The sequence below is a fragment of the Tachysurus vachellii genome, chromosome 25, assembly GCF_030014155.1.
Source record: "Tachysurus vachellii isolate PV-2020 chromosome 25, HZAU_Pvac_v1, whole genome shotgun sequence".
In the NCBI taxonomy this organism is placed as follows: Eukaryota; Metazoa; Chordata; class Actinopteri; order Siluriformes; family Bagridae; genus Tachysurus; species Tachysurus vachellii.
Window position 1 is genome coordinate 3172501 of NC_083484.1, and position 22500 is coordinate 3195000.

The 22500-nt window shown below is 38.8% G+C and overlaps 2 protein-coding genes across 2 annotated transcripts in view; one reads left to right on the forward strand and one right to left on the reverse strand.

The window, feature by feature from the left end:
* Positions 1–4139: 4139 nt before the first annotated feature.
* On the forward strand, positions 4140–20490 carry dlec1 (DLEC1 cilia and flagella associated protein). The gene is made up of 38 exons (XM_060861578.1): positions 4140–4223; positions 5234–5374; positions 6284–6440; positions 6547–6657; positions 6816–7003; positions 7151–7347; positions 9848–9935; positions 10175–10262; positions 10955–11128; positions 11212–11348; positions 11774–11866; positions 12104–12194; positions 12426–12588; positions 12829–13021; positions 13104–13177; positions 13293–13449; positions 13556–13649; positions 13923–14053; positions 14166–14321; positions 14578–14708; positions 14813–14969; positions 15122–15232; positions 15575–15696; positions 15784–15978; positions 16193–16260; positions 16360–16511; positions 16670–16785; positions 17017–17087; positions 17180–17403; positions 17747–17887; positions 17999–18121; positions 18212–18306; positions 18448–18535; positions 18637–18828; positions 18923–19069; positions 19255–19408; positions 19518–19635; positions 20345–20490. The coding sequence occupies exons 1-38, from the start codon at positions 4140–4142 to the stop codon at positions 20463–20465; spliced, it is 5043 nt and encodes a 1680-aa protein (XP_060717561.1). The 3' UTR covers positions 20466–20490.
* Positions 20491–20496: 6 nt separating this feature from the next.
* Positions 20497–22500, reverse strand: part of acaa1 (acetyl-CoA acyltransferase 1) — a 4344-nt gene continuing 2340 nt past the window's right edge. The window contains exons 8-12 of the mRNA XM_060861577.1: positions 22466–22500; positions 22192–22371; positions 21925–21980; positions 21699–21844; positions 20497–21608 (exon numbers count right to left, since the gene is read on the reverse strand). The exon at positions 22466–22500 is cut by the window's right edge and continues 156 nt beyond it. Coding sequence (XP_060717560.1) covers positions 21533–21608; positions 21699–21844; positions 21925–21980; positions 22192–22371; positions 22466–22500 — 493 coding nt within the window. The 3' untranslated portion in view covers positions 20497–21532. The remainder of the gene's footprint in view (positions 21609–21698; positions 21845–21924; positions 21981–22191; positions 22372–22465) is intronic.

Sequence of the window (22500 nt, forward strand, 5' to 3'; positions counted from 1 at the left end):
ACTCTGCGTTTTATTTTAGAATAATTTATGTGAACGCTATCAGTAAAGGTAATTAGTCACAGACGTATCATAGAGTATCTTGCAAAATAAATATATAAGTATATAGTATTCCTATATATATATAGGAAGAAGTTTTATAATGATTTGTCTGTATGAATATGTTAGTGTGTTTGTTTTGCCTCTGCTTTTCACCTGGCACTTTAGGTTTGCTGTTTATTAGGTAAGGAAATCTTTTATAGGTTTTTGTAACATGGGTCAGCGACCCAGGGACACAGCAAAGCATGAAAAAACATGATAAACATGATAAAACACACACATTTACAGTCACAACAAGGTATAAATAGCCGAAATTAAATAAATAATAATTCGTAATTAAGAACACAAAACAGCTGGGAACAATAAGGTAACAATTATAATCCAGGGGTGGAGACAGGACCAAAACAAGAACATGAAAACATGAGCTAATGGCGCTTGATGTTTAGGAACAATTTAGCATATAGCCAGTTCATATAGCCTCTCATGTTTTGGGGAAATGGAAGAAAACTGGAGAATCTTGAGAAAATTCATGCCCACACAAATACCTACACCTATGTGAAACTCCTTATAGAGAGTAACCCAAGCTCACGGTCCAACCAAACCCTGAAGCTGTATGATAATGCCCTTAGCTACGTTAAACAGAGTTTAAGATTAAGGCTGAACAGGTGACACCACTGAACTGAAATGTCATCTCACACACTGGAAATAGGGAGTGTGTTGACTTTCCTTCCTGATCTATTTCTCTCAAACACAAGGCTCTAATCCACCGCACTACTCATTTAATCTACAGATCTTTCTAATTTTCACTGACATATACTTGAATTTTACATTGAACCAGCTCATAACCTGAATATGTCATATTCCTCTCCTTTTTAATAGTTATAGTTAATAAAACATCAGCTTCTTATGTTACGTAATAACCAAAAAGACCCCTGATGTGTAATATTGGAAAACACCTTAAAAATACATACTAAATTGATGTATTCTCACACAAACTCTAAACATGTCAGTAATCATGTCAATTACATTTACAAGTAATGTCTAATCACCATTATATTACAATTGTATGTGTGTATGTTTCCTTGCCCCTGAATGGGAATCTATTATACAGTATATTCAACCTGTTCATGAAGGCTTGACAGACGATAAGGTTCTTTGATAATCAAGGGTGCATGAAGTGTTTAACATAGCCACAGTTCAATTAAGCCAAAATGGACATTGCATTGAAAAGCTGTTTATTGCAGTCAACATTTCTGATTCTGCATATGGATATAAGTTGATGGCGCTACAATGGAAATGCATCTATGTTTTGTAAACAGTACACAACAGTAGCTTTAAGGCCCAGAGGAAATGTTGCTCTGTCAATATGATTGTTTCCGTATCTTTCAAGGTCTGTCTTGTGTCCCCATTAGTTGATTAATCACTAATCCTAAAGCTGACGTCACTGAGGTGAAAGAACGTGATATAAAAAACAAGGTGTGGTTAATGTAGGTTACAGACCTGTCAGATTATGCCAGCATGTGAATCTACATTCATATGGTGTTTTAGACGTAAACTCTTAAAAATTTGGCAGTCACTTTTATTCAAAGCAACATACAAATGAAGCAATTCAAGTAATTGACAGAGCTAGTGCTGCAGGATAAATACAGCATTTCTGTGAAACATATTGATAGAAACAAAGTTTTATAGGCATGACAGGCTCATTTACAGTCGAGACGTTTTATAAGAAACACCGGCACCGTGGTGCTAACCATGTCACAGCAGCACAATGTAATGCAAGTGATGTAATCTCAGGCCATGTTCACATCCAACAAGGGTTGTTGATGAAAGAGGACAGAGGTTAATCGTCAAACTGGTGCAACCTGACAGGAAAAAAATGTAGCTCAAATAGCATTTTTTTACAGCTGTGTTGAGCAGGAATGAATCTCAAAACACACAGCATACTGTACCGACCTTTGAGGCTGCTGGTCCTAAAGAGCAAATGACAACATAAAGTTTCACTCCCATTAGCCAAAAATATTCTAAATTGGACACAGGCTGACCAAAACTAGAACAGAACTTGTTAACAAATAGGTTCAATTGCTGACTATTTAAAGTAACTCGTTCATGCACATTCCTGGTCTAGTTTTTCCAGTCCAACTTCTTATACAAGCTGGGATTGGTCTTGTGAACTCAGAAGAGACAGTGTGTATATGAAAAACAATTGTAACCCTGCCTTATGCTCTTCATTGCTGTAATTTTTTTCACATTTATGTGTGACTGTTGCTGTAGTTGTAGCTGGTTGTTCACTACGTGTCATATCTGGCTACCGTTCTGCGCTGTGTTCTTGTGTAATGCGAAATGAACGACCGGAGACGGTCTGCTGGTTCAATAGCTGTTCTTTATCCAGGTTGCTGCATAAATCAGAAACATGCAGTTACAATCCGCTGCACACTAAGTTTCCTCCCCCTGCTCGCTCTGCTCAGGCCTCACGTGGACTGAAGAAAGCTTACAGTACAAAAAACATTGTATTTTACAATAATAATATAGATATAGATATATAAAAGATAATTAAAAAGATATAATAATATTTAACAATATAAGAACACAATAATATACCAAATACTGTATAACATATAATATTACCATATACGTAATTGGCTGAGAACTTTGCTCAATAAATTTTCACAAACCTATCAAAAATAACAAAATATACATTGACACAGAATGAAATACATTAAGCACTTATACACAAATTCAATTTAGGAAAAGTTCCCTCCAAATTGCTCACATCGCCAGCAATCAATATATACATATAACCGAACACATAAAGTTGAGCACATAAAGAAAACACAAAGAAAGTGTGTCATACCTGCATAAATCGGAAACATGCAGTTACAAACCGTTGCTAAACATTGCCCTTGCATTGCATTACCAACACTGCAAGCAAAGGGAGAAGAAACCATGTCACATTTCACTCTCAATTGTTTAAAAGTTTTAAAATCGCCTTGAAAATTCACCAAGCAGTGTTTCTAACATGGATGAGTACCTGTGGAGGTGATCAATTAATGGTGTGGCTTCCTTCTCATAAAAGCTTTCACTGCGCTGTACATTTCATGCACTAAAAGGCCTTTGCATTGCAGTTTGACATTAAGTTCATTCATTAGTGCAGTCTCATCTACAGCAAAACCAAGATCTGAAAGCTGGGGGATGGCATTTTCTTTCTTTATACAAAACTCGTTAATTTCTTTTCTCAAGTCCCAGACACTTTTTAGTACTTTGCCTAGACTGAGCCACCTGATAGGTGTGTGGCAGCTTATGTCACGATATTTAGTCTCATTTACCTCCAAAAGTGCAACAAACTACCTGTGATTCAATGCCCCTGCCCTGATGAAGTTAATTAATTTAGTGACAATGTCAATAACATGTATTATTTTTAACACTGACTTACACAGCACTCACTGATGTATAATACAGTGCAAAAATGTCAAGTATTCCTCAGAGGTGGAAGTTTGGACCACCATCCATTGTCACACCTTCCACCTTTATATGTATGTATATATATTGTGTTTATTGCTTCTTTAGGTGCATGTTCTATTTTATGTCCCATAATTACATCTATTAAAATAAATATTACCAGAATATATTTATTTTTCTGATTACTAGTAACAGCTAATCTATTAAATATTACATTCAGTTCTTTTTACAATAGGATAAAATTCATATATAGCAGAATTAAGTTCAAGTTATTGTTATTTCTGCCCTCCAACACAGCTCAGGTGACTCACGTGGCTCCTACATAAACACAATGAAATGAAAGAACGTTCCCTTTAAGACTCAGCGTAACCATGGTAACAGCTCGCGTGCTGAGTGTGGCTACATCAAAACAAACTCCTGACAGGATTTAACGAGCGCTTTATAAACTTTTTACGCTTTCATATTTATCCTTTCTTTCGTTTATTTACTCACATACGTATCTGTATGAACTTTCCCCCCCCTGTATTTCACTTTATATTTGAATGTTTTGTATGTAAACGTTCACACATCGCTATATTACAATACAGTCACATGCTAACTAACGTTAGCCGAATTAAATTAGCGAGCAATAAATTTGTCTGATAAAAATGTTGGAGGAATCTGATCAAAAATGTGAAATTGACATCGAGCCCTCTGTAAACCGACACAAACCAGCATCAGAGAAAACTCAGGTAATGTTTAATCTGACATTTCATGCAAAACACGAAAGGTGGAAACGACTAATTAGCAGAGATGGGGAACTCGAGTCATATGACTTGACTCGAGTCAGACTTAAGTCGCAAATTTGAGACTTGAGACTTGCTTGACAAATATTAAAAAAAGACTCGACTTGACTTTGACTTGACATTCATGACCTGAGACTTGACTCAGACTTGAGTTAAATGACTCCGAGATGGGGACTCGAGTCAGACTTAAGTCGCAAATTTGAGACTTGACACTTGCTTGACAAATATTAAAAAAAGAATCGACTTGACTTTAACTTGACATTCATGACCTGAGACTTGACTGAGACTTGAGTTAAATGACTCAGTGATGGGGACTTGACTTGACTCAAGTCAGACTTAAGTCGCAAATTTGAAACTTGCTTGACAAATATTAAAAAAAGACTCGACTTGACTGACTTGACATTCGTGACTTGCACGTGTGACTTACTCCCACCTCTGCTAATTAGGTCAAAACATTTGTCAGAATGTAAAAAAACAAAACAAATTGGATTATATAACAAATTGTCATAATAAAAACAATCATTTATTAGTTTAATTATTTACCTGCACTCATTATCACAGTATTATCTGAAACTGCAGCTGAACATTATAAGTCTTTATAAAGTCTTGACATTATAAAATCGAAAAATATGTAAAAATCCATTTTAATTTTGTTTCCACATTATAAAAGACATATTCTTGATAAAAACAAACGTCTTGGCGAAGTATTCGGGTCATTGTGTGTTTGGTGTTTTACATTGTGTTATATAACCACAATATTGCAAGCCACTAAGTACCATTAGGTTTGGTGCAGGTTTAAAAAGTCACCTAGATAGAATCTGGGTATGGAGCAGAAAACCTAGTGATTAGTGACACCATATGCTTGTGTATGCATTAGTCAAAAGAATATGACAAATCCAATCTTTTCGGTGGCAAATGTTTAGAACTATAATAATAATTGTAACATTCTCTGACAGGACATTTCTCATTTGCTGGCAAGTATATTTAAGGACCAGTACACGAGAGAGGTCATAGGAAAAGACACTTTCGCAAATCTTACAAAATCATACAAGAAAGGAGATGACCACCATGCCAAATACGTAGAGGCACTTCAGCAGGTAAGTTTTTTCCTGCTTCTAGATTATTATTCACATATCATTCCTTCTTTATCATTGTTGCTCATCTAATCCGGTGCGTTTAATACATCCACAATGAGGAAATAAAAGGTAGTCTGTTCCTATATGTATTAAAGCATTGGTGGGCAATTAATTTTTATAAAGGGCCACATGAGACACCTGAGCTGTGTTGGAGGGCAGAAACAACAATAACTTGAACTTCATTCTGCTAAATATGAATTTTCTCCTATTGTAAAAATAACTGAATTTAATATTTAATAGATTAGCTGTTACTAGTAATCAGAAAAATAAATATATTCTGTTAATATTTATTTTAATAGATGTAATTATGGTACATAAAATAGAAAAATGCACCTTAAGGATAAAAATCTGGATTGAAATAAGGCTGAATGTCAAGTGTCAATGTGAAGGACAGCTGAGAGGTGATCATCAATGATGGAGGATCTGTATCTGGATTTGTTGAACTTTAATGCTGAAAATGTCTGTTTACATATGTAGATAGATCCAAATAGGACAAGAATTACGTCCTAAACATGGCTTTATCTTTGACTTCTGTAAATAAATATTTAGCAGTCCATGTTTTGTTGAAAACGTGGCATTCGGCATCAACTTTTCTGTTTTGGTGTGAAATGTCATTTTGATGGCTAGATGATCAGCATAACTTGTGCGTCCTTACATAAAGAAAAAAAATGGCATGTTTTTAAAAATAAATGCAACCCAGTTGTGTTGTGTACACATCAAAAATACTTTTCATTTATGTTCTAATTTACGATTGGTCTTGCGTGGGCTGGACAGAGATGACTAAGGGGATGGATGTGGCCCAGGCCTGTATTAAAGTATTGCTAACCTATATTATATGTTTCACCAAAGAAAACTGGGTTTTTTATGCAGGTTCATTCAAAGTACAACAGTCGGATTCAAGAGGCTGATATGTTGGAGAAGCACATCATTCAGGCTCGGCTGAAGGCCAGTGCTACAGAGGAGCATGTGCAGTCTCAGCTCATGGAGGGTGTGGAAGAATCTTACCATCAGCTTGGCTTACCTCCAGGTGCCTGTATAGGGAAAACAAGCAAAACGTCAGCTCTGGGTTATATTAACTACAATACATTTGAAATTTCGTGTATGACTAAACATTAGATATTGTGTCCTGTTAGTCAGGTCAACCTTTATGTGGTGTGTTGACAACAAACTCCTCAAGAATCATAACCTGATTTGCCCCCAGGACTACATAACAGAGCAAGTGGCATTTGTTAAAGCTCCACGAGGTAATGCTACATTGACTTATGTACATACACAAAATATAGACCACGAGAAAACATCTGGGGGAATCTAATGCTACAAATTTTATTTTAATATTATTGTTTTATGTATGTGTAAAATTGTGCACTCTACTGTACAATTTCCTGTTCCATATTATTTACAGGGAAATCTGTGCCTGGCTTTGCTCAGCCAACTGTGTCTTACAACATGCACGTGTCCACACAACCCCAGGATGATGGCTATACACTAATCCCTGAGCCTGTTACAGCCCAGAGTCTTCTGGAGGAGTCAGAGGGGACACTCACCCTGTCCTCAGAGGAAACGTTCTCTATTAGAATTGATTCCTCTCAGGTCACCCTGTTTCTCTTTTTTTTCTGCACAAAATTGATTTTCTAATACAGAAGTCTTGCTTGTTGCTTGTTACATTTAATTTGTTTGTCTGAATTTAATGTTTTGCAGTGAAACTGGTAATAATGTTTTTGTGATTTTGTACTTTAGAAGGTCTGCCAGGTGCCTAAACCATTAGGTAAGGAGAAGCTGAGTCTGGAGGACAGTGTAGCTTTACAGAAGCTTAAGAAATGCCAAAACTTTCTGCGGAATCCTCACTTTGAGCCTCTGAGTCATCTAAGAGGGGGAAAATCTCTCATCAAACCAGAGAAGAAAGTGGAGAAAGGAAAAAAGCACAAGAAAGAGAGGTGGGGGTGTTTTCACTGATCACCATTGTTCACGATAACCAATCACTGATCACCATTGTTCACAATATCTAGTCACTGATCACCATTGTTCACAATATCTAGTCACCGATCACCATTGTTCACAATATCTAGTCACTGATCACCATTGTTCACGATAACCAATCACTGATCACCATTGTTCACGATAACCAATCACTGATCATCATTGTTCACAATATCTAGTCACTGATCACCATTGTTCACGATAACCAATCACTGATCACCATTGTTCACAATATCTAGTCACTGATCACCATTGTTCACAATAACCAATCACTGATCACCATTGTTCACAATATCTAGTCACTGATCACCATTGTTCACAATAACCAATCACTGATCATCATTGTTCACAATATCTAGTCACTGATCACCATTGTTCACGATAACCAATCACTGATCATCATTGTTCACGATAACCAGTCACTGATCACCATTGTTCACGATAACCAATCACTGATCATCATTGTTCACGATAACCAGTCACTGATCACTATTGTTCACGATAACCAATCACTGATTATCATTGTTCACGATAACCAGTCACTGATCACCATTGTTCACGATAACCAATCACTGATCACCATTGTTCACGATAACCAATCACTGATCATCATTGTTCACAATATCTAGTCACTGATCACCATTGTTCACGATAACCAACCACTGATCATCATTGTTCACGATAACCAGTCACTGATCACCATTGTTCACGATAACCAATCACTGATCACCATTGTTCACGATAACCAATCACTGATCATCATTGTTCACAATATCTAGTCACTGATCACTATTGTTCTAAACAACTAATCACTAAACACCATTGTTCACAATGCCTATTCTGCTAAATGTTATGCAGTATGCAGGTCAGAGAAGACAGTTTTAGTCTATTTACCTCACTGATTAGAAGCAGTGCGCATTACACGACAAAGTCTTCATTGATTGTCTTAAATTTGCATTTTGCAAAGTGAATGCAAATATTTCTTTTTTAAGAAAAATTTTATTACATTTCATCCCAGACAGATGAAATTTTTAGTTATAATTTAGATTTTGTTACGGGAAAACGGTTGTTAATGAGAATGTTTGTCGTTGTTTCTGTCAACATTGCATTCTTAGAGGGTCATAAATGTTTGCTCAGTGGTTTCATGAGCCAGCCGTGTGTCACTGCATTATTAGTTAATATACAATACAACACTGAACAAAAGGTCTCGGCATGCATCTGCTGTTATTCGTCACCATGAGGAGTAACATATGCCAGTAAAAGCATCGAGCAGATAGGAGATGTATGAGTTTTGCATTAACTCATACATCTAATAACTCATAAGCTTTTTTAAATTCAATGTATATAAAAAGGACTGTGCACTTAAATATTCACTTATTGTGAATCAATCTAACAGGAAACACCTTTCAGTCACTTGTTCCAATTTTTTTTTTAATGGGTTTAAAACAAAGTTTTTTAGTACACATTGCTGTCAGTCATGAAATAAAAGCCTATCGATCTGATCGATTTAATATTCATCTTTTAATCACACAAGTCATTATATATTGTTATGTATAACAATGGCAAAAAAATTGCCCTTAACATTTCAATGTGTTTAGAGGTGACTGTATTATCTCCAATTATACACAATGATTGTATAAATACATTTTAATTATTAATGCTTAATTGTGGCTATCATTGTTTTTGGCTTGTCCTTTATTGCTGTCTGTTTGATATCCATCATATACACTTCTATCACATACACTTCTGTAAATGTTGGTCCAGTTGTTTGCTCTGTAATGCATGGCATAGTAATCATAATAAAATGGAATCCTGTTTAAATCACATCCTGTATTAAACTTAGCATTATCTACAGATTAGTTTTGCCAAAGTTCCCCAACTTTTTGAATCGGTTCCTCAAATGATGTGTAACATCACACTAACAGTATGGTCTGATGTGCTGTTGGAGCAAAATGATCGACGGGGTGTGATGTGGTAAACTAGTTACTGTTAACACCCTGAAGTCGATGATTTTCATATATATTCATATATTTCCTGGAACGGCTTATTCCTTTCATACAATAGTTTGCTAACATTTTTTTTAATTAAAGAAAGATATGTCCTATTATTTATCCAGTTACAATTGCTTCCCTAGTATTCGTATTTGTGATCTGCCTCATTTTAGAGTGGACCATTTTTTCTGTTTGTCCATCTGCATTCAGTCATCATTTCACTTTATCTGACAGTCCAGCTGCTCTCATATTATTTGGCTTTTTATTGACTTTGTAGTCTTTGTTTGTCCTGTGGGTGTTTTTTTTTTTTTTTTTTTTTTTTTTGTTCTTATGCTCCTGCTTGACAAACCCGCTTATCAGACATAGCTTCCTTTGTCTCCATTGAACATTAAATTCTTCTATTGTATTTGGCACATTGTTCATGATAATAATCCAGGGCTCTGATTTCACTCTTTGTCCTCTCTAGCTCTAGCCCTGAAGATCCAGTGCCAATTTTCATCGCCAACCCACCTGTAGTCCTGTTCACTGACTACCAGATCGGAGACGTCTACGAGGTACTACGAGATAATGCCTCATAACTGTCTCACAAACCACAGCTTTATTGAAGAGTTAATTGTGTTGTGGTTCAGTCAGTTTTTGACTTGATCTACAGTTTGATTCTTATCATTATATACAGTTTTGGGTCATTTTTATGAAAGATTGAATAAGACATAAAATATTTTAGTTTATACTGTAGTATCTATTATTCTCAGAGCTTTTTTGGGTATTTAATGTTATTTTCTGTCTAATGTAGACCACAGTGGACCTGAGGAACATGACTGCTGCCAGCCGTCACGTACGGGTCATCCCTCCCACAACACCACACTTCTCTATTGGTCTTGGTGAGAAAACAAAACACCACAAACCACAAACGTTTCCCAACGCTAGTTTATAACTGCTTTGTTCTGTTTAATTCAGAACCAAACTGTGAAAATCTAAACTTATACATGACTTAACATTTAAACCAATCATTACATCATAACTTACCGATGCTTAATAACCATAATTAATCAAATCTGGTGTCAGGAATAAGACCCGAGAATGTTTGTTTTGCATTTACTTATCACTGTGGCTCTCATAATGGAGTCCTGGGATTCCCAGAGGTCCATGAAGTTGAGCCAGGAAGTTTTTTTTTTTAAAATTGCAACCCACCGTAATCAAATTAATATCTAATTATTAGCCTTTGACTGGTCACTTGAATTGATATAATTTTAACAACTCAAAAACAATGAAGAATATAAATACAGCCAAATTAGACCTTATTTGATCTGTCTGTTGAAGGTTCAGAAATAAAAGTCTATAATTTAATACATATTAAATAATGTTTATGGCATAAATCAGCAGCGAGCTTTGACACACCAGCCGGTGATTTTAGGCAAACAGCGCCAGCTACAGATGAAAAAAATTACAGCATCAACCTGGATGCAGTGTATTGTTAATTGACAGTTTTATTCTTTTACCTTCACGTTGAATATATGATTATGAATTTGTAGTTATGTGTACAATATGTGCTAACAGGAATGTGGTTCCTCAGGCAGGTTCCCTGGTGACGGAGGCACCGTAGCTCCTGGTATGAGTTGTCAGTACATGGTGCGCTTCGCCCCTGACTCACTGGCTCATTATGAGGACTTCCTGGTGGTTGAGACACAGTCCCCACATCCCCTGATTATACCATTGGAGGCCCACAGACCCCCACCAATGCTCACATGTAGGTTAATGGAAATTATATATATATATAAAAACTTGTACAGGTCTCTGATTTCTCCTTTTCTCCTTCTCTGTCCATCCCAGTGCCTGCTGTCTTGGATCTGGGCTACTGCCTGGTTGGAGGGGTGAAGTCCATGAAGCTGTTGTGCCGTAACGATGGTTATAGTGCTGGAACCTTCTGCATCATGCCCAAAAGACAGTGGCCTGCTTCCAGTCTCAGGGTACCACACATAGTAACAAACATAACAGAGTCTTAGAACACCTCAATCAGAATCAGAATCAGAACCAGGTATATTGCCAGGTACTGTAGGGTCTACATGTACAGGAATTTGTCTTAGTGTGTTGTTGCATAGTAATAAGACAGAACAAAACAAAACAAGCTTAAGATCAAGTTCAAAGCAAAAAACCTGGATGGATACATGTTAAATATGGATCATATAGACTCTTTAAATCAGCTGTTACTGTAGAAACACTGACATTGCATTAATGTAAAACTTCCAGTCATAATCTCTTTCTGACCAATCAGATCTGAGATTTCAGCATCAATGTGGTCTAAAATAAAGCATCAAACACTTTATGGACAGTATTTACAGTGCTTTAATTCATGGGATGATTAGTATTGCATTGTATTGGTGCATTTTATCAGTCTGCAGTGAAAGCCTGCTTTGCAGAGGAGCCTCCGTTTGCGATCAGCCCCTCTTTGTTCTGCTTGCTCCCAGGCCAGGTCGAGGTCATGCAGGTAAGAGTCTAATTAGCATAATGAATATTCATTAATACTGCTAATGTCCCCAGCTAATCTTATTCGCAGGACATTTTGGCATATATATGTAATAGTTTTTTTTAACAGAAATGCATCTTGATCTTTAAACAATGACTTTATAATTCCTGTTAGCTGCTGGATTTGTGACTACACTTGAGCAGACTGATAATGAAAATAATGAAAAAATAATGAGACTTATTTTGTTTTGCTGCTCAGGTTGTTTTCTTCCCCATGACAGCTGAGAGCTTCGCTCAGAGCTTCACTATCGTCTGTGACAACTGTCAAGTGAAGGATTTCTCTATACAAGGTTAATGAGGCATACTTTAAAGTAATACCTTTTACCCCAAAGCTAATATTACATGGAAATCTGATGCAAAATCTTTTTTTTGTTCATGCAAATCAAAAAAAAAAGGAATACTTAGAAACTTGGAAATTTGGAATACAGAAGTGATTCATAAGATATTTTGAAAACCCTGATTAATACAGATTGATACCACTTCACGTAGCTCAATGTAAGTGTGCTTTGTGTATCTGCCAGGCACAGGTCAGCTGGTCATGCTGGAGCTGGTGGCAGTAGAGGGTGGTGAGGATGTGCCTGCACTCGGGGAACTGCGTGATCTGACTGCCGATCATTTTATAAGATTTGAACCAACCAACGTGCACTCTGTGCTCCAAAAAAAAGTGATAATCAGGAACAGCACGTAAGCATATCTGTCTAAAATGACTAGATGTTCCACTTATATACTCTGCTATAAAAATAGGTTCCTGTTGTTTATCCTGTTATTTTTACAACCTGAGCGGATGCCTAGATTAAAGATACCTGAGAATTCATCTGCGCATGATGATACCTTTTAACACCTCGATCATAATTTGTTCATAGCTAAATAATGTAGTATGAAAGACAGTTTCATCAGGTGCAGTGTGTCCATAATGTGTGGCAGGCATTTGGAGCTTCCATTCCACTGGCGAATCATGAAGCCCAACCTGCAGTGTCTGCTGCCTGGAGAGGTTCCAGATCCATCAGGCATCCAGCAACAAGCTACTACTGACAACGCCTTCAGCATCAGTCCAGCGACTGGCATGTTGGCTCCTGCACAAGAGTGTGTGTTCCTCCTTACATACTGTCCAGATGAGGTACATATACATATACACACACACACATACACACAAACACACACAAAATGTATTTAACATAGTGTATTTTATTTTCTCTTAGTTTAGGGATTTTCACAGTGTCTGTCACTTGGTCATACTGGACGTTCCAACTTTGCAGAAGATTCATGACGATAGGTAACACAAAAGATGTTTAACTTTTATAGAAAATATTTTTTTATACCTTTTGATTACCAAGCATATGAATATTGTCTTAATCTTTTTTTTTATATATTTTACTTTGTTTTTTAAGTCATGCTTCTGAGCAGTCGGACCCAGTCGGTGACGTGATAGCAATGGAGCTTGAAGTTAAAGGCTCCACTGAGCCATTCAGGATCCTGCTAGAGCCGTACGCCCTCTTCATACCAGGAGAGAGCTACATACACACCACCATCCGCAAGAGATTTAAGGTTACATGCAGTTAAGTGGCTTGAAAATTATTAATGAGGATGTTTTGCAAAGCGACTAAGATTGTTCCTTTCTCTGTTTGTGTGTATCTGTGTGTGTCTTTCTCAGATGTGGAATCACAGCAAGTCACCTATTTGTTTTCAATGGGAGTGTATCAGCGACTGCCACAGTGTTCAAGTTGAGCCCTCATTAGGGAAAATAGGTAGAAATAACATGAATTATTTTAAGTATTAATAATAAAGTGCACTAATTTATAAATAATCTACCAATAATCAATCCTAAGCGAATTCACAGTACTGACTATGCGTCGGACTACGAATCATAAATAAATATCACGGCTCATTAAAAGGATGTATAAATGTTACATGTACAGTATAAGTGGGACTTATTTCTGACCAATCAGAATAAAGAATTCAACAGTGCATTCAACATTAAAAGTTAATCTCAGATTTCATGCCTGTGTGTTTGCACATAGAAATGAATGAGTGTTTTGATATGGAGCTGGTTTTGATTGGAGGCCGAGCGGGTTGCCTAACCACCATGCTTAAGTGTCACGTTCAACACCACCCAAACCCAGTTCTCTTGGCCATAGAGGTCACGTTTAAGGTGAGAGGAAACTATAGTGTATAATGTATATTTAACTTAATTCAACATGGTGCTTCCTTTCTTATTCTGGTGTGTGTGTGTGTGTGTGTGTGTGTGTGCTTGTTTGAGACAGGGGGCAGACTTGTCTGTAAATGTGCCTAGTGTTGACCTGGGGCTCCTGGAGCTGGGTCAGGAAGTTTGCACTAATCTGCAGATTAGCAACAGCAGCCCTTTAGAGGCCCAGTGGAGCCTGAGAGAGCTGCCGACTGACCCTGCACTCAGTGGACAGGTATACAAACAGTTTCATCAGCTCGCTTTCGGCAAAGTCTGAAGCCTTAAATAATAAAACTTCCCAGATCCATTGCATGGCCATGTTGAGAGCCACAGATTTTTAAAGGAATCTTTGAGATTATATTAAATGTTTCATTAACATTATAATTAACAGCGGTTATCGTCAAGGTTGTTCTGTGTAACTGTCAGATATACCAAATGTATTTCTTTGCTTTATCCATGTCTGTGATTTTGCTTTTATTTGTGTGTATTAGGTGAGCGTGGAGCCCAGTCAAGGTGTTCTGCCTCCTTCATCTTCCTGCAGTGTTAATGTGCTTTTCAGAGCCATGTGCTGTCAGAGCTTTGAGTCTGTCCTGCAGCTCTCTGTGCTGAATGGCACTGGATGGTGAGAACAAAAAAAAAAAATTCAGTCCTGGGCAACATATAATGTGCCAAAGATCTCTGTATGTCGTTTAACTAATCACATTGCGCATGGGGGTGTTTTCTCAGTTACCTGCCTGTTCGAGCAGAGGTTCAGTGTCCTCAGGTGTGTTTGCTGAACTATCAGATGGTGCTACCTGAGCTGTATGTAGGAGTTGCACAGAGCGTCAGAGCAACGCTGTTTAACCAAACTCTCCTGCCAGCACACTTCATGTGGAGAAAGGAGGTAGAGATGTGCATTGATCTGTCCTTTTCCTGCTACTGGATCTCGGAGGTTATGCTGCAATATGTTCAGCAAAATTACAGATCAGAAATGTCTTGCTTTTCACCTTTACCTGTCTGTGTGTGTCTCTGTTTTTCCTCCTGTCTGACTTGCAGCTCCAGGGCCCTCAGGCTCATCTCTGCTCTGCCAGCTTTACTCCATCCTCTGGCACTGTGGGGCCCAACAAATACATGGAGATTACTGTGTCTTTCACCGCACACACCGATGTAAGTCTGTATGCATAACACACCTACTGTAACCCAAGCAATTCTTTAAAATGTGTCTGGCATATCAGGGTGCTTCACAGTCAGCTCCTGAGCTAGCTAGATTCTAAAAAAAATATATCATGTACACAAGATCAGGCACAGATAACGAACCTGGCTCACTAACATTTGTTTGTCACATGCTAGTGGATATTTTTACACAATTAAACAAAAGTCATCAGACACAAATCGACTGTCATGTAAAGTTAAACATTGCTAACGTTACAACAACGATAACAAGCTACTTACGTTTGTATGCAAATTTGGCTGAGAGTATTTAAAACATTTTTTTCTCTGTATGTACAGGAGGAATTGACTGAAGCAGTAGCTGTGTGTGAGGTGGAGGGGATGGAGAAACCGCTTGTGCTCAGCTTCTGCTGCAAAGCCAAGGGTCTGAGTGTGTCCTACTCTCTGCCTGATACAGACCGGTACAGTGTCAATCAAACACATGCATTTTAAATGTATAGCGTTAAATATATACATGTAAAATTCGTCCTATTCATTTTTGTCTTTAGAGCTGCTTCAGATGTTACAGATGTGCAGCAAGTTGTATTGGACTTCACTAAGGACGATCCAGTCTTTATTGGCAAAGCAGTGAACAAACAGCTGCTGATAACCAATCACACTGCAATTTCAGCCTCCTTTCTCATCGAAGCAGAGGTCTTTAGTGCACACCGGTCCGTGGAGTCAGTCAAAAAGTCTAAATATAGGTATGGAATCAACAGTTAGGTTTGTACAATAAATTATTTATTATATTTTCCCATAAAGAGCTCTAAAGCTATAACATTAAACTCACACATCTCTCATCTTCTACATTTTTTTTTTTTTTTTTTTACTTTTTTTTATGAGATTTCATAAAATCTCTCACTGGGATTAAAATGACATTTTTGTCTGTTATGTTATTGCTTTAATTTGCTCTTTCAGGGGTCACCGTGTGAACTCACCTTCTCTGGTTATGCAATCAAAGAAAATAGAGGAAAAAGAATATGAAGGTGAGTCGCTCACCCTGCAATACAAATGGCATCTTAACGTAAAATAAACAAAGCAGAACAAGGCGACTCAGTATGAGCTCTTTTTGTTCTCTGGCACAGATTTTGTGCGTGGACTTCTCGCCCATGGGAAAGGTGTAGCGTTCTTGGTCGAGCCAGAGAAAGGGAGACTGGGTCCTTTTGAAACTGTGGTCATTAACATCACCGCTCACAGCAACATGTGGGGCGATTACGAAGACCACCTCGTCTGCAAAGTACATACAAAAATAGTATATATCCATTATATGTATATTTGGATTATTATTTTTGTTCTGTTGTCAACAATATATAATAAAATAAATATTTCTAATATCTACTATTGCTCCCCATAGACTAAGACGTCAAATCGAATAACCTTGTCTCCATTTATCAGGTCGGTGACCTGAATCAGACGCTTGTTCCAATGAGAATATCTGTGAAAGGTTGCCCTATATACTTCCAGATGATTGGACCACAGCCCGAGAACCAGAACCAAGGACCAAATATACGGTGAAGAGAAACATTCATTTCCTTTTCCATTAAGCCATTCATTATAATCTATTATTATTTCATCCAACCATATTACACATAACTATAGAAAGAAAAAAAATAATCCAAAATGCTATGGAATAAAAGCAGTAAAACTGTTGATTGTTTTTCTGTAGCAACGTTCCCCTTCATGTTACATCCCTTACTTCTCAGACATTATGTATTCGTTTTAATAACAGTCTAACTCCACAGATTTGGCACTCACATTTCTGGAGGAGACACAGTGTCACGGTCTCTCCGTTTGAACAACACCAGCACATACGGTGGGAACAAATAGTTCATTCCTTATTATGCATATTATGATATCGTTCTTATCCTCGTATAACTCGTTGACCATGAGCTCTCTCGCTTTTAGATATCCGTTTGGACTGGCTGACCTACAACAAAGAGCCCGAAGACAAGAAGTTAATAGACTTGCTTGTGGCATACGGTGAACCTTTTCCTCTTAAGGACGTTGACGGTAACGATTTTGTCAGAGGTCCAAACACCCACATGGGTTTTTTGGCAAGGTCGCATCAAAGCCAGACTCCCAGCACGGAAGGAAGCAGCTCATCTCTCAGAAGCACATCGGAGAGTTCAGTAAGCAAACGTCTGAACCTGAAATTGTTTTTTTTTTTTTTTCCAAAATAACAGCAGTTTTATATGTAGATTTCCTCCAAGATGCATCACGTGCCATTATCACATTGTCTGGCATTCAGCCAAAGCCACATCACTTCATTTACATTGAGTACACATGAGTACAGATATCACAGAAATTAATTACATATGTGTTCACTGGTACAGTAGGAGTTTAAAAAAAGAATCCAGTGCTCTTTAGCTTCTTTATAAAAAGCTCTGATTCTTCAAGTCAAAACTTAAGATTATTATTGAGAACATTTCTGAGTAGCTTTATATGAACAGCATCTGTTTGTCGTGTTTCTAGGATTTTGTCCAACAGTGTGAAGAAGAGGATCGAGGTTCACAAGTTTCTCTGGCTTCATCAAGAAAACTGTTTTCTGTATTTATCCAGCCTCATGAGGGAAATACTTCGGATTACCCATACTGCATCACTCCACAACAGATAGTATGTGTTTTTATTCATTCCCTTGTTACATATTAGTTGAAACATGGACCTCGGACATCTGGGAAATGCTATTATTGTTGCGGCTTGGCTATACTAAGAATGTTGTTTCAGGTGGTCCCTGCAGGGGGTAGCAGCAGCATCCATTTGTCTTTTACACCTCTCACACTGTCTGATCTAGCTGCCAGCCACACGTGTCTGGGTTACGCTCTTGGCTTCATGTCACTGGACTCGAAGGTATGCTCCCTTTCAGATCATTCACTGAGGAAGTGTACAGAGAAAGACTGAGCTCTTCAGCACAGACGTCTGTTGTTTGTTGTCGTCCAGGTGGCACCGAGCCTCGAAGGTAAAGTGACGAGAGCTCAGGGTTATGAGCTGGAACCCCTGAGACTGGACATGTTGGCGTATGTTAAACCAGCCATGTGAGTCACAGACACTCACTCAGATGAAGAACATTCGATCATGAAACCTTTACGGCGTTACCTTAAGATAAAAAATAAAAACATATGACAGACGTAGAAGTAGAATGTGAGTAGTTTTTCTCTTTATTTGTGTGTCTGCAGCCTAACAGTCCAAATGGAGGAGGACGAAGATGCTCTGGAGTTCAGTGCTGCTGCCAGTGATTTACTTGATGGACACACACTCAGACAGGTTCTATAAAACAAACAACTCTTTTACATATCAGAACGATTCCTGTTCTCTAAAAGTTTCTCTCTGAGTTCATCTCTGATGAAAGGCTTGGTTTATTACAGGAGCGTGTGACAGTGCGCACGCTGCAACTCATCAACAGCACTGACATCCCTCTCAGTTTCACACTCAGCACACAGTGGCCGTTTTCTGTCCCCCAGTACACACATCAGGGCAGCTCCAACTCTCCACACACACACAGCCTTGTGGGAAACACCGAGAGACAACACTCACTGCCACCCAAACACAATATGCAGGTCTGCAGCTACACACACCCATACACCAGTGACGTGGCTTCATTAAGCTGAAATACACAATGAGTAATTAGACATGTGTCGCTGGCTTTGGCAGGTCAAGGTGGCTTTTCACCTTTCAGCATCCCTCCTGACTTGTAGCGAAGCTCCGCCTTCTATGACACTAGTGTGTGGTGACAGAGGAGAAAGGAGACTGAGAATTCAGCAGAGTCTCCTAATTCAATACAGGAACAACTCTGTACAGGTATCACACACTTACCTATGACTATAAACCCTTATCCCATTCTTTCATTTTCTTTTTTGTCTTAATGATATTGTGAAAAAAAAACCCTCATCTTAACCAATCAGAATTGAGCATTTTAGTACATGTAAGCATGCACTTAAATTTTATGTTGCCTACGTTGCATATAATAGTACTGTTCGTTTTAGAGCGTCGCTCTGGGTGCACACTTGGCACTACCCACACTGCACCTCTCCTCTGATAGCGTTGACTTCGGCACCTGTTACGTGGGTCAGACCAGAGTTAAAGAAGTGTCCCTTTCTAATCGGGGCGGCTCCAGCAGTTTCTGGACTGCACTGCTAGGTACAAATATCACTGCAGGTTTCTATAATGTGACTATAGTTTGTGACAGTTTTCTGTTATGTAGTGTTTCTGGCCACTTTATAATACACATACACCTTTTGCCTTGTAGGTGTGGATGCTGAAGAGAGTAAAGTGTTCAGAGTCACACCAGACCATGGCCTTTTAGATCCAGTGGAGTGTCCCAGATCCTCCTCTAGACAAGTGCTAGAGATCAGCTTCACACCGAGGTACGCCGACAATACATTTGTGTAATATTCTCTTTTATATATGTATTCCTGGATTTCCTGCATAGTTGTTTGCTCACAGCTCCAGGTTTAGGGGTTCGATTCAAGCTTGCATGCTCTTCCTGTGGTTTCCTCTGGGTTCTCCAGTTTCCTTCCTCAGTCCAAAGACTTGTAGTAGGCTGATTAGCATCACTAAATTGTCCATAGTGTGTGAATGTGTACCACCCCATCCAGGGTGTCCCCTGCTATGTGTCCCTCAAGGAAGAACCCAGGTTCCCTCTACAGAACATGGGTGGATTTACAGTATTTGATTATAGTACGGGGGGCACAGTGGCTTAGTGGTTAGCACGTTCGCCTCACACCTCCAGGGTCGGGGTTCGATTCCCGCCTCCACCTTGTGTGTGTGGAGTTTGCATGTTCTCCCTGTGCCTCGGGGGTTTCCTCCGGGTACTCCAGTTTCCTCCCCCGGTCCAAATACATGCATGGTAGGTCGATTGGCATCTCGGAAAAATTGTCACTAGGGTGTGATTGCGTGAGTGAATGAGTGTGTGTGCCCTGCGATGGGTTGGCACTACGTCCAGGGTGTATCCTGCCTTGATGCCCGATGACGCCTGAGATAGGCACAGGTTCGGATAAGCGGTAGAAGATGAATGAATGAATGAAGGATTATAGTACTGAAAGGACATGATATTCTTCAATCTGTTTCCCACAGGGATCAGGATTTATTCCAGACAACATTCACAGTGCAGGGAATTCTGGGAGAGCCCCGTCTTACTCTGCAGATTCAGGGAAAAGGATCTTTGGACGAGAGATATGCATCCAACCTGACCTGACTCCTGAGAATACAATAAACACTCTGACAGCTTTATCTCCATTGGTATTTATTAGAAAAATATGCAAATTTTACTTTTCTATTAGTCAATCAAATAAGATTTTACAAACGACAAAGCAAATTTGCTTCTCCGATGATTTGTAACATCTCAGCAATATTTTAGTCTTGTTTTAGGATTTACCCTCTATGTGGAATAATCACTTTTTATTGAATAATCTCTGTAAATATCTTGGCTCAGAAGAGCCACAGTAGAGAGAGCATCATTATCAGGACATACAGTAAGTGCCTTTGAATAAAAACTACAACTGTATGTGCAAACATTAAACACACAAAACCTTAAAGAATACAATCTGAAAGGTTTGTAAATCATCATTCAGGTTTATAATGACCAAAGGATACTTGTCTTAGTTAATCAGCCAATCAGCAACGTATAGGATTAGATAGGAGGAAGGGAGGGAATAATCGATGGAGGGATGGATTTTTCTATCCCTGAGGCACATTTTGAAATATTTAGTGAGCAGGAATGGATAGATGGATTTTATTTATCCCTGAAAAACAATTTCGTCTACTTAGTTCAACAAGTAATGCAAGTCTGTCTCACCAGAACCCATGCACAGAGCTTTCTTTGATTTGACTGCAACCCAGTCTCATAAAAAAACTAAAATATGTAACGTTTCTTTTGTGCTGTCTATTCGGTGAATCTCAACATTCTGGCACAAGCATAAATGATCTCATGTAATAAGCTCTCTGCAAACACAGACAGGTTTGTAGGTCATGTGGTAATGCAGATATTTTTGAGCTACAGTACATTAAGAAATTTTGTTTCTGGATGGCTTTCCTGTCTTAGACTTCCGTTAGTTGTTATCTACCTGTTTGCTGTTTTTTTTTTTTTTTAACGCATTTCAGATTTTTCTTTCTTAAGTAATTACCTAATTACACACTTTTAAATCATAGTTTATTTAAAGTCTCGGTCCACTCTGACGAAAGACAGAGGTTAATTCTTATGCTAGTGTTTAATGTTTACGATTCTCCACACGTTCCTGGTGCTTCATCGAGCTCCAGTCTTCTTTAAGGTCCAGGATACTCGAAGACTGCAGCAGCTCCCATGCCAGTTCCAATGCACATGGACACCACGCCATAGGCCCTGAAAAAACAACCAGATGTTCACATGACACGCTGCATCAAATCCAGATGTAGAAAATAATTAACTGAAAATCCAGAATAGCATATTCACCTCCTGCCCCTGCGTTTGAGTTCATTGAGCAAGGTCACGACCTGGCGAGCTCCTGTGCAGCCCAGTGGGTGACCCAGTGCGATGGCACCACCATTAGGGTTCACTTTCTCCATCGGAATGCCTAATTTCTCTACACAGTAAACCGCCTGTGGTTTAGAAGCACATGTTTAGCGGTTTCGCCAAACGAACAAGATATGCAGAGCTAACGATGCTGAAATCCACTCACCTGACTGGCAAAGGCTTCGTTGATCTCAAAGACGTCGACATCGTTGACAGTCAAACCTGAAGGGATGAAAGAAACATTGAAAACCTCTATTCATCTATTCAAATAGACTGAAATTTAATTGGATTCTGTAATTTATATACTAGAATTTTTATGGTTTGTGGTTGCGATTTACGCACAAGCCTGCAGTTTTCAGATGTTCACCATGTGCAGAGGTTTTCCTATGGAGACGAAAGAGTACCGTGTAATGCAGCACTACATGGCACCTACCTGCCTTCTCCAGGGCAGCTGGGATGGCGTAGGCCGGCCCGATGCCCATCACATCCGGAGGAACGCCCACTACGGCCCCGGCTCTCAGGATTCCTAACACCGGAAGACCAAGGGCTTCTACTGCAAACCTGCGACCCATCAACACAGCTGCTGCTCCATCACTCACCTGACTGGCATTACCTAAACACACACACACACACACACACACGTCACTAACGATGGAATATCAGCAGTAATAATCCATCAGTAATGATTTAAACTCACTCATACCCACCTGCCGTGGTGCTGCCATCCTCTTTGAACGCAGGT